The sequence below is a fragment of the Trematomus bernacchii genome, unplaced genomic scaffold (genome assembly GCF_902827165.1).
Source record: "Trematomus bernacchii unplaced genomic scaffold, fTreBer1.1, whole genome shotgun sequence".
Taxonomy (NCBI): Eukaryota; Metazoa; Chordata; class Actinopteri; order Perciformes; family Nototheniidae; genus Trematomus; species Trematomus bernacchii.
The window spans coordinates 251,511-268,876 of NW_022987711.1; the positions used below are offsets into that span (position 1 = coordinate 251,511).

A 17,366-nucleotide genomic window follows, 5' to 3' on the forward strand; every position below is an offset into this window, starting at 1 on the left:
CAGTCCATAGCATCGGTCATTACAGTTTTTAGCAACGGTGATTACATTTCATTTCATTTCATTTCAAACCTTTATTTATCCAGGTTGTATCCCATTGAGATCATTGATCTCTTTTTCAAGGGAGACCTGCTCAAGTAGGTTCCACATGAAACATTAAAAACATAAACAGAGCAACAAAAGTTTGTCACAAATCTCAGTGCACTGTGATACGCAGCATCTAACTTGACCAGGCAATTGGCAGGTGCATTCATATAAATCAAATCACCATAGTCCAGCACAGGTCAAAAGGTCACAGTGACTAGCCTTTTTCTGGCCTCGAGCCAGAAACAGGACTTGTTCCTGTAGAAGAAACCTCGCCTAACCCTCAGTTTTTTAAGCAGGTTATTGACATGACGTTTAAAAGTGAGACAATCATCAAGCCAGATACCAAGGTATTTGTAACAGGCAACCACTTCAAGTTTTATTCCTTGCGTAGTTACAATATCTAAAACAGGCTCTGGTGTCTTTTTAGCTTTTGAAAAGAGCATTACCTTGGTTTTCTCAACATTTAAAAGAAGCTTTAGTTCAGAGAGCTGAGTCTGAATAATGTTAAAAGCAGCCTGTAATTTAACAGCAGCCTCCTTAACCTGTTTCACGCCTTCCCCCCGGTACCGGGCGGATAAACGCGTCATTTGCAGGAAACAACGTCTAAGGAATCTTAATATTGAATAAAACTATGAATGTGTTATATCCATGTAACGGGAAGAAACTCAGCTAACTGATCTTTTTAATTTTTTTTTTCAAAAAAAACCCACAATGCTAGCACTCAGCCTCTGAATTAGCCTCGACGAAAAAAACGTAACCTACAAAGGCACATAAACTCACTCAGAACTCCCTTATTACTTATCCTAGATGCACAACCGAACACTCTTTTTTGGTGTCCTGGAGACACTGAATCTAACGGTGCCCACCTCAACACTCAGTGATAAACATTCGCGACGCTATCAACGAAAGCGTACATCATCACATGTGGAGCCAAGAAGCTAAACATGTAAATATGGCTTACCTTGGTCAAAAGTGGTCTTCAATGGCATTAAAACGATAAAAAAACGATGCTGCAGTTAATCCATAGGTTCATCCTATGTGTCTGTGCCTTCTTTGAAATTATTTCTGATAATCCATAAGCAATACAACTGCGTTTTAGTTTCCAAACTCCAGAAGGAGACATTCCTCCAGTTTAGTTTCGCTTTCCACACGCGAAGCGGCAACATTTTTTCTTTACAATGTATGTGTATGTGAGTCTCCTCCTTCGATTCTATTGGCTCTAACGGTCACAAGGGTATGTCAACCAACCAGATCGAGCAAGGGGGGCCAGAGATAGGTCAAATCCACCCAAATGACCCCAGATGGCCCAGTTTTTGGCTAAACCTCTCTAAAAAGGTCAAATTTCACTTGTTTTGCATCAATCTTGATACAGGGTACTTATTATATGTTGTACTTTGGATTCCTAAAGCTTTTAGTCTACTAACCCATCATCCAAGGGTAGTTTTCACTATCTGTAAAAAATAATTTTTGGACGGACACTATAATTTACAGTTTTTTACTATGTAAAATCTGAATTTTCTTTAAAATAAAAAACATTTATATTGATTCTGACACTTCTACATCCAACTCACAGGTTTATCATTACTTTGAGAAAAAAGATTATTAATTTAACCCTTTTGGAAGGGAAGATATGGTCATTTGTTCTGGGAATGTCATTTTCGAGCCTGAGACCTGAAAAACAGGCTCAGAGTGGAACAGGTTAATGGAGGGACCTGCACAGTACATAACGGTATCATCCGCATAAAAATGTAAGGTTGCTCCATCGACATTTTCACCTAAACTATTGATGTAGATGGAGAATAAAAGTGGACCTAAAACAGAACCTTGAGGAACACCATTAGTAATGTTCAACCACTCAGAAGACAGCCCATCAAAGTGAACACATTGGGACCTTTCAGAGAGGTAGTTCACAAACCACCCACTGCATGGCTGGATAAGCCAATACTGAGTAGCCTCTGCTTTAAGATGCAATGATCGACGGTATCAAACGCTTTGGAAAGGTCAATAAATAGAGCTGCACAACTCTGCTTTTTATCTAAAATACTCGTAATGTCATTCACCACTTTCATTGTGGCAGTGATGGTGCTATGTTGCTTTCTGAAGCCTGACTGATGTTTAGACAGGATGTCATTTGTATATAAAAACACCTTTACCTGCTCACTCACTAGGCGTTCAAGAACCTTGGCCAGAACTGATCATTTAGAGATGGGCCTATAATTATTTAAAACGGTTGCCTCCCCTCCTTTCAGCAAAGGCAGGACATACGCTGACTTCCATACTTTAGGAATTGCATTTGTGCTGAGGGAGAGGTTAAAAAGAGTAGTGAGAGGTGGAGCAATAAAATCTGCAGCTATCTTTAAAAAGAAAGGTTCTACGTTGTCCGGGCCGGCCGGTTTCTTAGGATCTAACTTGGTTAAAGCTTCATGAACAACATTTACAGTGAAAGCAGTAAAACTAAAAGGGTTTTCCAGACCACATTGTTCAGAGTCACAGACTGAGGTGTTCACAGAAGCAGAGTTAGTCACAGAATCACACAGAGAGCCACAGGACACAAAATGCTCATTAAAGCAATGTAACATGGTGGCCCTGTCCGATATAGAGCCAGATGCTGTGGTAATGCACGGAGGTAGCTCATTACGGATCTCACCGGTGGATAGCGATTTTATGGCTTTCCAAAATGTTCCAGGATTATTTAGGTTCTTTGTGGTAACTGACAGATAGTACTTTGACTTAGCACTTTTTATTTGTGATGTGAAGCTATTTCTTAGCTGCCTAAAACGCAGCCATTCTACCTCTGAGCCTGATTTCCTAGCCTTTGCCCAGGCCTTGTTTCTCTCATGCAGGAGACTGGACAGTTCAGCAGGAAACCAAGGATTGTCTCGTCCCTTCACTCTAAATTTACGCAGGGGTGCATGTCTATCAATGATCTCCATAAAACCAAGATAAATATAAGACCATGCAGTTCTACATCAGCACACAGATCGATTTTACCCCAATCAAACCCAAACAGATCATGAACAAAACCCTGCTCCACAAAATGTTTTATGTCTCTCTTACTGATAATGCAAGGTTTAACCTTTTGGACCTTAGTGTCCCTAATTGTGGCTACAACACAGTGATCACTCACATCATTTGCAAATACTCCCACAGATAAGCAGGGGCGGACTGGGACTAAAATTCAGCCCTGGAAACTGACCCAGTCCGGACACATGAAATGTCAAATGTTAGAAATCCGCTGTTTATTATTTAAAGTTTTACGTCCGATTCGCTCCTTTTTTCCTCTCTGTACACAGCTCCAGTTTGGGCATTGGCCTGTCATCAGATTTCATTTTGAGTTGCTGCTGTAGTAGCGGAAGTTTAGTAAAATTATTTTTTATGAAATAATCCAAATCTCCACCCTCCATAATTGCACTTGCTTCAGTTGCTTGCTACTTTTTAAGGGCGGTGATGACAGTTACAGTACGAACTGAAGTTGATGCGATTTGATTTGATTGTGAGGCATGACGTGAGCCTCATCTGATTGGTCAATCCCTCAATTTCTTTTCACCAAGGGAAGCCAATTTCGGCTAGCCTCCTCTCGCAACAGAGTGCAATCTACTGTTTCACCATAACATCTAGAGGGGCGCTGTTTCACTCTTTGTAAAATACTCAATGAGAATGGGGGAGAGATGGACCGGCAGAATATTTACCGAAACTAAACGAAGTGTTTTTATTTATTTATTAAAATTATAACTACAATCCAAAAAAACAGGGGAAGCCTGGCTTCCCTTGGCCTCCAGGAGAAAACGCCACTGAGTTCAAGGGATAATTCTCACCCACCTCTTGCTCTTGCCCTGCACTTGTATGTGCCAGTTGAGCTGGTTCTTCCACCAGCTCAACTCTCTGTCCCTCATCATGAACGCAGGAGGCTGGCTGTATATCTGAACTCGCGCCCTCATCATTCTCTTCATCATCTTGCACTTGTTCTAAGCTGCTGCTGATAGTGCTTGTAGCAGCGCTGCTGCCAAAAAGGTCTGTCAATTTGCGACATTTATATGCATCATTTATATGCATCACCTGCGAGTTTATCAGTGGATGTTTGCTGGAACTGTTTGTAAACAGCGTGTTACCTGACGGACACACACAGCGTGACTCCGGTCAGGTAGAGACCGGTCTCCAGTCAGCACCGCTGCAGACTCGCTGTTTGAGGGCTTGATAGCCCACTCCCCCTCCACACCGCTCCACACTAGTTGGTTTGGAACAGCACTTAAATGTGGCGGACCCTCCGCGAGGGCCTTCGTGTGGCCGGTCTTTTTTCTTCTTCGTGTGTGATTATTTGACAAATAAGAACCACACAACTGCATTAGCGGCCGCTGTCGCCCTCTGTCGGCCGTAAGCGCAACTTAAATAATGACTTTAAACAAAAAAAATGTAAAGGGCCGGCCGGCCGTCAACAGCCCTTGACGACCGGCCGTTCTGTGGTTCTCCAGATTCTACAGATGGCCAGTCCGCCCCTGCAGATAAGTATTTATGGGGAACATTAGTTAAAATGAGATCAATTAAGGAGGATTTATTAGGGGACTTAATGTTAGGGCGAGTAGGACTGTCTATAATCTGAGTAACATTCAGAGAGATACAAAGGTTTTTAAAATCCTCTGACACAGAAGTTAACCAGTCCCAGTTCAAATCTCCAAGCAGCACTATTTCCTTGTAGTCAAGTTGAGATAAAAGTTTTGCCAATGAAGATAAAGAGTCCTTGACAGCTGAGGGGGGTCTGTAGCAGCCCACCACCATGACCTGTTGACCCTTTGCTACTTCAATATTTAAGGCTAAAAATTCTAGTTGTTTACTAATAGATTTGGAAACCATCTTGGTTACACAAAACTTATTTTTCACATAAATGGCAACGCCACCACCTTTTTTAGGACGGTCGGTACGATATACACTATAACCATTTAAGTAGATGTCAGAGGCCAAAATAGATTTATCTAGCCACGTTTCTGATAAGACAATGATATCAGCATCAGTCGAGCTCGCCCAAATGCGGACAAAATCTAACTTAGGTAACAGACTGCGCACATTTAAGTGAATGAATCCCAACCCAGATCTAGAAATAAAATCAGCAGGAGTAGCTATCTGACTACTACTGCTGCTGGGCGGTCCAGGGTTTAGTTGTACATTCCCTGATAGTAATAATAGCAAAAAAAACAAGCACCTTTTCCTCTTAACCGACACACATACATTGTCATCTGCTTTAAAGTCACCAGCAAACTCTGCGAAAGTGAGATTAGAGCTCAAGAAGCAGTCCTGAAGAACCATCATAGCAGGCAAGTGAGAAAGACAAACATTTGTCGAACTGAATGTCTGTGACAAGGCAACCAGTAATTGTTTGTGTAACACATCCGAACCTTTACAGGGGATGTCCACTGCGGGCGGTAGAACAGACCTGAACCCAGTCGACTTCTCAGGATGACGAGAGAACTTCTCATTGTCCAAAATAGCTAACAGGCATAGCAGAATCACGATAGGGGCCATTTTCCCAGACCAGCACAGCATCCGGATAGGCGCGCAAGCAGGCCCGAAACGTGGAGGCGCTCCGGTCTCTCCGCGATGACCCCGGTGTAAAACCTCCTCAGCACAGCAGGATAGGCGAAGCAGGCCCAGCTCGAGGCGTAGAGGTGCTCCGGTCTCTCCGCGATGACCCCGGTGTAAAACCTCCTCAGCAGTACAGGATAGGCGAAGCAGGTCCAGCCCGAAACGTAGAGGCGCTCCGGTCTCTCCGCGATATCCCCGTGGTAAAACCTCCTCGGCACCGTAGAGCACGACAGGTGGAGCAGGTGGATACAGGCCTCCGCTACAGCAGGTGTAAAGCAGGCCGCAGCCCGAACGCGAAGCCGCTCCGGTCTCTCCGTTACGTCAAAATCTCACCAGGACAGCAGCACACGACGATCAAAGATAACAAAAGAAAAACGCTCAGAACGTGAGGAACTAAACTTGACATAAGTTTCAGAAACAAATAATGGACTTTGGGTCATCAAAGCAAACACTGAAGAGCAGAGTTCTCGCATGGAGACAGGACAAGACGAACTGACGTCTTGTGGAGAATTATCTCCACAAGCTAAAGCGGTCATTACAGTCCTTAGCAACAGTGATTACAGTCCTTTGCATCGGTCATTACAGTCCTTGGCAACGGTCATTACAGTCCTTAGCAACGGTCATTACAGTCCTTAGCAACAGTCCTTAGCATCGGTCATTACAGTCCTTAGCATCGGTCATTACAGTCCATAGCAACGTTCATTACAGTTTTTAGCAACGGGGATTACAGTCCTTAGCAACGGTCATTACAGTCCTTGGCAACGGTCCGTACAGTCCTTGGCAACGGTCATTACAGTCCTTAGCAACGGTCATTACAGTCCTGAGCAACACGGTCATTACAGTCCTTAGTAACGGTCATTACAGTCCTTGACAGCGGTCTGTTCTACTGGATTAACAACTTGCCACATGTTCTGAATCGACTAATCAGAACTTTATTTAGCCTCCGTATTGTTTATGGTTGAATGTGGGCCGCGCACATTTTTTAGATTCTTAACCTGTTACGCACCGCCCCCCCGGTACCGGGCGGATAAACGCGTCATTTGCAGGAACAACGTCTAAGGAATCTTAATATTTAATAAACTATGAATGTTTTATATCCATGTAACGGGAAGAAACTCAGCTAACTGATCTTTTTAATTTTTTTTCCCAAAAAACCCCACAATGCTAACACTCAGCCTCTGAATTAGCCACGAGCGAAAAAATGTAACCTAAAACGGCACTTAAACTCACTCATAACTCCCTTATTACTTATCCTAGATGCACAGCCAACCCCTCGATTAGCATCTCCTGGAGACACTGAATCGTTTGGTGCCCACCTCAACACTCAGTGATAAACATTTGCGACGCTATAAACAAAAGCGTACATCATAACATGTGGAGCTAAGTAGCTAGAAACGCTAACATGGCTTACCTTGGTCAAAACTGGTCTTCAATGGCATTAAAACGATAAAACGATGCTGCAGTTAATCCATAGGTTCATCCAATGTGTCTGTGTCCTCTTTGAAATGATTTCTGATAATCCATAAGCAATAAAACTGCTTTTTCGTTTCCAAATGTCAGAGCTAGAGATAGGTCCACTCTGCTGCAAAATTACATGCGCGAAGCGCCCACCTCTTCTCTTCACAATGTGTGTGTGTGTGGGGGTCTCCCCCTTCGATTCTATTGGCTCTAACGGTCAGAAAGAGGTGTCAACCATCAAAATCAACCAAGGGGGGCCAGAGATATGGAAAAAAAACAATTTTCACCCAAATCACCTCAGAGGTGGGGTGGTTTTGGCTAAACCTCTCTAAAAAGGTCAAATGTCACTTGTTTTGCATCAATCTTGATACAGGGTACTTATTATATGTTGTACTTTGGATTCCTAAAGCTTTTAGTCTACTAACCCATCATCCAAGGGTAGTTTTCACTATAAGTAAAAAATAATTTTTGGACGGACACTATAATTTACAGTTTTTTACTATGTAAAATCTGAATTTTCTTTAAAATAAAAAACATTTATATTGATTCTGACACTTCTACATCCAACTCACAGATGTAACCTTGCTTTGATAAAAGAAATTATTCATATAACCCTTTTAAAAGTTAACTTGTAGTCATTTGTTTTGGGCATGTCATTTTCGAGCCTGAAACATGAAAAGCAGGCTTGGTGCTTAACAGGTTAAGTGGGCCCTGAGTTGAAAACGGTTGGGAACCGCTGGTCTAGGGGGCAGTAACAAAAAACAACCAATAACAGAGGGACTCAGAGTGAACGTTAACTAAAATGTTTATTCCTTTTAAACAAAGAATGCTGCCAACAAAGAAGATAAGATCAGAAGTACTTTATTGATCCACAGTTGGGAAATGTTTGTGTTGCAGCAGCATAAAAAGACATGGCATTGTACAATAAACTGAAAAGACAAGAAATAAACATTTAAAAATGTCAACATCTCAATAGCAATAACACACACATTCAACAATGCTCAGAAAACAAGACTGAAAAAACGGTCTCATTTTTCCGTGCTGCGTTCAGGTGCAAAGCTGGAAGCTGTGGCATCAGTGGGAGCTTTAATAAATCCTGTTATTCACAATGCAATGTGTGACTAGATTCAAGGTTCAAGGCTTTTATTGTCACGTGTTCAGAGCTACAGTGTAGTTATGTCAATGAAATTCTGAGGTCACAGGCTCCTCCCACAATGCAACACAATAAATCGGATAAAATAGTGCAAGTAAATATAAATAATTTACAAGATGCAAAACAGATGAATGTTATGGATGTTCAGGTGTTTAACAGTCTTATGGCCTGTGGGATGAAACAAACTTCTGGAATTGTTTATATCTAACACTGTCACATTTTTCCATGTTGCGTTCAGGTGCAAAGCTGGATGATTTCGCCGACTTCACGACGTTCGGCATCGCCACCGCTCTGCTGCTGAGGACCACAGACCTGATGGACAACATCCTGTGTGTCTGCTACGTGCTTTCAGTGTTCGTCCGCCTCTGTTTCTACACCAGTGGTGAGAGTTACACTAAAAACATCCTTTACTCAAGTAGAAGTACAGATACTCATGTTTAAAAATACTCTGGTAGAAGTATTGAGTAAAGAAGTTTAGTCAATACTTCTACTTTTACCAAAGTAAAAGTAAAAAAGTATGGGCTTTGAAATGTACTTCAGTAAAAAGTACCCATAACTAGCAGCTGTTTTAAAGAGTACCTGACCTCCCTTTATATTAATAGAACAATAATGTCATTGTTAGCTAATGAATGTTTCCATGCTGAACAACGGCAACATGACAACGTTCTCAATGAGAAGTCAATAACAAACTAGTAAAAAGGACACTTTTCCTGGTTTTAAAAGCTGTGTTAAGGTGCTGTTACTTTCTGAACCTAACAGACTCTTCTAGCGGTTTTAATATGCATGCTGTTCAATATGAACATGTCTAAGTGTAGTTTTGTGTTATTCCCACAGGAGTTCCCTTCATGTACCGTGGTCTCCCCTGCATCTACTCCTCTGGGATCCTGGCCAGCGCCTCCCTGCTGTCGGGGGGGAACCTCCCGATGCTGCGCATCATCGCTGTGGCCATGATCCTCTTCATGATCAGCCAGAGCTTCTACCCTCACGACCGCGTGCTCGAGTCCCAGGCCTGGAAGAAGGCAGTGTACGCTGGAGGTAAAGACCATCTCACACACCTCCACCTTTTCACTCCATCTCACTTTCATTTCTTTCCACTTATGGTAGCGTCGAGCAAATATAATAGTGGTGGTCTAATGGATAGTGGGCTGAAGATCGGAAGGTCGCCAGGAACACCACCACTAGTGTGCCCTTGAGTAAGGCACTTAGCCCTCCAGGGAGAATGTCCCTGTAGTTGGTAATTGTAAGTCTCTTTGGATAAAAGCGTCAGGTAAATTAAATGAAATGTAATAAGGTGGTTAACACAAACTGAAGCAACGTTAGCCTCCTTTAGCTTAGCGGTGGTGACGTGAAGTCATGTGACCGTGCTGTAGTTCCTTTATAGCCCAACATTAGCCACCTTTAGCTTAGCGGTGGTGATTAATAATATGTACAGATACGAACATGTCCTTAATTAAAACATTACGAAGCACTGGGAAAGGCTAATGTAAAAAGGAGAGTTATTCAGACCCTGAGAGAAGTATAAAGTTACTCCTACATTTCTGACCTCGATAATGAAACCATGGACAGATTTAGAAGTGAATGTTGGCAAAGTTTGGCTGTGGCAGCACGGAGGATAGCCTCAAATTTAACGAGATTAAGTGTAAGGTAATTGCAGGTCATCTGAGCATTAACATCATTTACGTAGCCTGGCACGGTTCAAGGGTATCAGAGAGCTGATGTGCATATATAGAGTTGCATATCGTCAGCATACAGGTGGAAGTTGAAGCCATATTGATGTATTACATATCCAAAACATTTAAGATGGGAGACCTTAAACTGCAAATAGAAACTAACTGTCAGACTGAATTTAAATCAGCAGTGAAATTTAGTCGGATCGGTAGCTTGAGTTTCATATTAAACTAGGCCCTCAACAACACTTTTATAGAGAGGACTCTTTAAAGTAGAGACACTACATACTGATATACACCTGAACATCAGCAGGAGAGGACTCTTTAAAGTAGAGACACTACATACTGATATACACCTGGACATCAGCAGGAGAGGACTCTTTAAAGTAGAGACACTACATACTGATATACACCTGAACATCAGCAGGAGAGGACTCTTTAAAGAAGAGACACTACATACTGATATACACCTGAACATCAGCAGGAGAGGACTCTTTAAAGTAGAGACACTACATACTGATATACACCTGAACATCAGCAGGAGAGGACTCTTTAAAGTAGAGACACTACATACTGATATACACCTGAACATCAGCAGGAGAGGACTCTTTAAAGTAGAGACACTACATACTGATATACACCTGAACATCAGCAGGAGAGGACTCTTTAAAGTAGAGACACTACATACTGATATACACCTGAACATCAGCAGGAGAGGACTCTTTAAAGTAGAGACACTACATACTGATATACACCTGAACATCAGCAGGAGAGGACTCTTTAAAGTAGAGACACTACATACTGATATACACCTGGACATCAGCAGGAGAGGACTCTTTAAAGTAGAGACACTACATACTGATATACACCTGAACATCAGCAGGAGAGGACTCTTTAAAGTAGAGACACTACATACTGATATACACCTGAACATCAGCAGAAGAGGACTCTTTAAAGTAGAGACACTACTGATATACACCTGAACATCAGCAGGAGAGGACTCTTTAAAGTAGAGACACTACTGATATACACCTGAACATCAGCAGGAGAGGACTCTTTAAAGTAGAGACACTACTGATATACACCTGAACATCAGCAGGAGAGGACTCTTTAAAGTAGAGACACTACTGATATACACCTGAACATCAGCAGGAGAGGACTCTTTAAAGTAGAGACACTACTGATATACACCTGAACATCAGCAGGAGAGGACTCTTTAAAGTAGAGACACTACATAGTATTATGAATAGGGCCCCTTTAACTCCATATTTCCCATTTTGCATTGTTCTAAAACTCAGTGTCTTACAGTCAGAAGCGTTTAAAACACGAAGGTGCATACATTCTTATCATAAAATCTACTTTTTTTTTACATTCTTTAAATATAAAATGTAAGAAGGAGAATTTAAATAATGAACAAGAATGGGCCAAGAACTGAGCCCTGAGGGACACCACAAGAAAGTGGAGATGTAAATATTTTTATGGTGCAAACAATATGAAGCTAAGTAAATATTAAAACGTTGCCACAGCTGATTAGTTGGCTGATATGAATAGTTGTTATACCCTGATTTAGCGCAGGTGAGCTAGCTTAGCTTGGATTCATAACTAACAGTTAGACTTTTATTATGTTGTGTAAAATAAATGTTGTTTTTTTTGTTTGTTTTTTCCGAATAGGCCGATTTATTCTCAATAATAATATGTTGTATACATGTTACTGTATAATGTATTTTCAGACTTATTTAAATTTTCATTGAAAACAGTAGTTTGTGCAGTAACTCAGAGCGCCCACTAGGGGCTACGGACCCCCTGTTAAAGACCCATAGTTTAAAGATATCAGCATGGACTTTTTCTATATTTTCTGACGATGATTATTTTCATCTAGAACAGAGGTTCCCAAACTTTTTACAGTATGTACAAAAACCAAATCTCTCTAAACCCCAGGTTGATGTTGGTGTCGATTCATTTTCTTGCTAGAAGTGGCGCGGCTCAGCTGCCAACGGCAACTCGTCTTCAGCAGCTAAATGTTCGTCTGACTTTGACCCGTCGGCCCGGCGTTTTCACTTGGAAACTGTTTTTTGGACCCTTTAGCTTTTTTAAATTTTAATTGTCCAACTAAGGAGTCCGAATACAGTCTCGTCAAGCTAACGCTAACGATGCTAATTCACGCCAAAGTCAAGTCCAACCAAATTTAAGTTCAGAAATATTGAACAGCTTATGTTTACATCATTGTAATGTGATGTGTATATGTGATAAATAACTGTTGTCTGAAATAAAATGATTTTTTTGGATTCAAGTTGATGACAGTTTGGGTCGAGTTGGTAGACCGTAAGCAAGTAAACAAGAGTTTGGGAATTACTGGTCTAGAAAATAATCGGCAGATTATTCCATAATAACTACGGAAGCCGACAGGTGCAAATGAGTTTCAACAATCCTACATACTTTCATCAGAAGAAACACGCTGCAGCTTCAGAAAGGATGCAGATATAAAAACTAAATGTTCCTCATGAAGAAACATCTTCAGCAACACATGCAGCGTGTTGAGGACATTCAGCAACTTGAGGGTTTACTAAAAGACCAGGGGACACTAAAGAGAGACGCACACAGCTGGGAGACCAGGGGACACTAAAGAGTGACGCACACAGCTGGGAGACCAGGGGACACTAAAGAGTGACGCACACAGCTGGGAGACCAGGGGACACTAAAGAGTGACGCACACAGCTGGGAGACCAGGGGACACTAAAGAGAGACGCACACAGCTGGGAGACCAGGGGACACTAAAGAGTGACGCACACAGCTGGGAGACCAGGGGACACTAAAGAGTGACGCACACAGCTGGGAGACCAGGGGACACTAAAGAGTGACGCACACAGCTGGGAGACCAGGGGACACTAAAGAGTGACGCACACAGCTGGGAGACCAGGGGACACTAAAGAGTGACGCACACAGCTGAGAGACCAGGGGACACTAAAGAGTGACGCACACAGCTGGGAGACCAGGGGACACTAAAGAGTGACGCACACAGCTGGGAGACCAGGGGACACTAAAGAGTGACGCACACAGCTGGGAGACCAGGGGACACTAAAGAGTGACGCACACAGCTGAGAGACCAGGGGACACTAAAGAGTGACGCACACAGCTGGGAGACCAGGGGACACTAAAGAGTGACGCACACAGCTGGGAGACCAGGGGACACTAAAGAGTGACGCACACAGCTGGGAGACCAGGGGACACTAAAGAGAGACGCACACAGCTGAGAGACCAGGGGACACTAAAGAGTGACGCACACAGCTGGGAGACCAGGGGACACTAAAGAGTGACGCACACAGCTGGGAGACCAGGGGACACTAAAGAGTGACGCACACAGCTGGAGACCAGGGGACACTAAAGAGTGACGCACACAGCTGGCAGACCAGGGGACACTAAAGAGTGACGCACACAGCTGGGAGACCAGGGGACACTAAAGAGTGACGCACACAGCTGGCAGACCAGGGGACACTAAAGAGTGACGCACACAGCTGGAGACCAGGGGACACTAAAGAGTGACGCACACAGCTGGGAGACCAGGGGACACTAAAGAGTGACGCACACAGCTGGAGACCAGGGGACACTAAAGAGTGACGCACACAGCTGGAGACCAGGGGACACTAAAGAGTGACGCACACAGCTGGAGACCAGGGGACACTAAAGAGTGACGCACACAGCTGGAGACCAGGGGACACTAAAGAGTGACGCACACAGCTGGAGACCAGGGGACACTAAAGAGTGACGCACACAGCTGGAGACCAGGGGACACTAAAGAGTGACTTCTCTAAACGCTGCATGTGTTTTTGCTGAAGAAGTTTCTTCGTGTGAAACATTTGGGTGTTTGTCTCTGCATCCTTTCTGAAGCTGCTTCTCCTGATGGAAGAGATTTCGTTGTAGCACGTTAGCACCTGTTAGCACCTGTCGGCCTCCGTAGGTTACCGTAGCTCTTGAGTTTTAATGTGTTTTTTTTAATTGCTTATCCTCTTCTCACAAATTCTATATTTTTTTTATTTCCAGGAGTCGCCATGGTGTTCTGCTCTTCCTTCCCCCCCGCATGTGTGTACTACCTGTTGTGGTCAGTCTCCTACATTTTGTTTCCAACATCCCTCTGGAGCAACAAGGTGTAAAACGGGTGCTGGCTTTGTCCAAAAAAAAAAAAAAAACCCGAATACTGTAGGTTACCCTCGGGCCGTCCCGGTGAAGACGAGGACGAAGAGGAGCTACACGCCTGCTGCTAAACACAGGATAAAAGAAGAAATTATTTCAAACGCACACATTTATAATGTCTGCCTCTAATTTGGTTTATAAAATGTTTAATTGTGAAATGACGCGGGACTATGATCTTGTGTTAATGAGTAACTGTTCCAGTGCTACGGTATGTAGGTCAGGCCTTTTTATGATGAATATAAATCCAATTCCTTTTCCTGGTTTATCTTTAACAGACAGCACTACGACTAGTAGGGAGGCCACTCTATTCTATTATCCATTTATCTGCCGGTTATTTTCTCCAGGTCGGGCTTTAAAATGTTAGAAAACAGTCCTGAGATCAGTCCTTAAGACAAAAGACATCACTTTAAATACCAGATGAATCAGAAATCAGACAAGCTTCATATCTGAGAGGCTGGAAGCAGCTTCTTCAGACGTCTTTGCATGCAAACAATTACACGATTAAAACAAATACCTGGCTCTTATTTTCTGTGGATGGCATAATGCAGTCTAATGAGCAGTCCTGCGTTTACGGACTGTCTTTGAATGCATCAGGGTTTGAGGTGTCATAGCATTCAGGTCAGGATGTTTGTCTCCTTTTTAAAAAAAAATCCACCTTTCCCAGTTTGTGCATTGGTTTCAAATCCAGTGACAGAAAACACGTTTCATTTTAGAGTTAGCAGGTTTTACTTAGTTTTTAATTGAAAATCCACCGACTTCTACTTCTTTATGGTTTTTATCAAGTTGTGGCTCTGTCCAAGAAATGATGTGTTTAGATTTAGTTTGGTCTTTGGCGTGCCTCTGTTTTAGGAGGCATTGCAGTTTAAAAAGTGACTCCACACTGGACTCTAAACCCTTAAAGCAGCAGCAGTGTTCGGCCGGCTCTCCAGTGTGGATTTGTTATTAAAGAGCGACAACACGCAGCTGCAAGTCGTGCAGAGCGTCAGCGTGTCGTCGCTCTTTGACTCGGCCAGTATTCAGTCTGAGGGACTTGTTTTGTAGACTGCGTTTCACCGTGTGTGTGTTTGTGCCGCTCTAAATCCTGTGTGACACGTGTGGAGATCACACAGTATAACCACGACTGTATTTAAAGCTTTTAATCAAGGGGTGGATCACCGTTTAAAGAGGCCCTATATTCTGCTTTTTGGGGGGGGGGGGCTTCCTGTCGTTTCTCTCCCACTTCCAGAGCATAGTGACGTCACTATAGCGCTCCGACACATTGATAAGCTGAGGGGGCGGGACATCTTTAAGCTGGTTGACCAATCACAACAGCGCCAGCCAGCTAACCAATCAGAGCGGACTGGGCTCTGACTTTTTTTTCTAAAAATGTTAGAATTCTGACTTTTTCCAAGAATTCCGACTCTTTAAAAAAAAAAAAAAATCTTTTTTCAGGAAATCTCAAAATGTGACTTCTTTTGTTAAAATCCCCAATTCTAACTTTTTCCTCCAACACATTGTACGTGATAGGGTTAGGGGGCGGGACATCTCTAAGTGGTTGGTGAATCACAACCCAGCTGACCAATCAGAGCAGCTCTGGTTTCAGACAGAGGGTGAAAACAGGCAGTATGAGAAACATAAATTGAGCATTAAAGCACGGAGACACTAATCAACCCTTTAAATGAACAGAATTGGGCCTCTTTAAGTTCACTGATTTTAAAGCAACATCAGAACAAGACGAGCTCATTTTAAACTCCATTAGCTGGAGTGTTTCTGATGTAAAAGTAAAGAACACGCCTCCTCTGGTTCTGATGTTCCCCGTGGTTCCTGTCTAAGTTTTAGTACCCTGAGAGGCGTTCAAAGACACGTTCCTCTCCGGGACATTCAGCTTTCCTGTGTGGGTGTTTTGGTTTCAGACTGTGAGGTGTTTGCATGCCGAGCGCTGCACACGTTCAGCAACTCTACTTTGCCCCATCATGATGATAACAAGAGAAATGAGATCTGTGCTTTTACTTTCACTGTCTGTACATTTTTTGACAATAAAGAGGAAATGAAATGACGCTTTCAGTGTTTTTAATTCTACAATCTCAATTTTTATGTATTTATATATAACGTTTAAAACATCCTCCGGTGACCAGAGGACAGGGAACACATCAAATAACACATGGGAGTAAAACGATCATTCAAAACGAGATAAAAAGCACAATAACTGGAGACAGCTTGGCGTTGGTGTGGACCGGCTCCTCAGGTCTGAACCTCCTGTAGGGGGCGCTCCTCAGGTCTGAACCTCCTGTAGGGGGCGCTCCTCAGGTCTGAACCTCCTGTAGGGGGCGCTCCTCAGGTCTGAACCTCCTGTAGGGGGCGCTCCTCAGGTCTGAACCTCCTGTAGGGGGCGCTCCTCAGGTCTGAACCTCCTGTAGGGGGCGCTCCTCAGGTCTGAACCTCCTGTAGGGGGCACTCCTCAGGTCTGAACCTCCTGTAGGGGGCGCTCCTCAGGTCTGAACCTCCTGTAGGGGGCGCTCCTCAGGTCTGAACCTCCTGTAGGGGGCACTCCTCAGGTCTGAACCTCCTGTAGGGGGCGCTCCTCAGGTCTGAACCTCCTGTAGGGGGCGCTCCTCACCGAGCGCTCCTCTGACTCCAGAGCCTGCACCACACTCAGGTACTGAGGACAAACACAGTTCTCTCTCTCTCTATCTATCTCTCTCTCTCTCTCTCTCTCTCTCTCTCTATCTCAGGTACTGAGGACAAACACAGTTCTCTCTCTCTCTGTCTCTCTCTCTATCTCTCTCTATCTCTATCTCTCTCTCTATCTCTCTCTATCTCTCTCTCTATCTCAGGTACTGAGGACAAACACAGTTTTCTCTCTCTCTATCTCTCTATCTATCTCTCTCTATCTCTATCTCTCTCTCTATCTCTCTCTATCTCTCTCTCTCTCTATCTCAGGTACTGAGGACAAACACAGTTTTCTCTCTCTCTATCTCTCTCTATCTCTCTATCTCTCTCTCTCTATCTCAGGTACTGAGGACAAACTACACAGTTTTCTCTCTCTCTCTATCTCTCTCTCTCTCAGGTACTGAGGACAAACTACACAGTTTTCTCTCTCTCTCTCTCTCTCTCTCTCTCAGGTACTGAGGACAAACTACACAGGTTACTCTCTCTCTCTACTGCACACGTCACTGAAGACTTTTTCTCTCTGTCTGTCTCACCTGTCTGTCTCTGTCTCTCCTGAGGTCTGGTGATCTGGATGTCTCACCTGTCTCTCCTGA

General features: G+C 43.4%; 1 protein-coding gene across 3 annotated transcripts in view; it reads left to right on the forward strand.

The window, feature by feature from the left end:
• Nucleotides 1–16,160, forward strand: part of tmem269 (transmembrane protein 269) — a 39,837-nt gene extending 23,677 nt beyond the window's left edge. The window contains exons 5-7 of one of the 3 annotated variants that reach the window (XM_034141028.1): nt 8,508–8,651; nt 9,104–9,304; nt 13,975–16,160. In XM_034141028.1, the coding sequence (XP_033996919.1) occupies nt 8,508–8,651; nt 9,104–9,304; nt 13,975–14,084 (455 nt within the window). In that variant the 3' untranslated portion in view covers nt 14,085–16,160. Of the gene's footprint in view, nt 1–8,507; nt 8,652–9,103; nt 9,305–11,874; nt 12,219–13,974 lie in introns of those variants that run through there. The other 2 variants (XM_034141027.1, XM_034141029.1) reach the window with 2 other exon arrangements.
• The last annotated feature ends 1,206 nt before the right edge of the window (nt 16,161–17,366 follow it).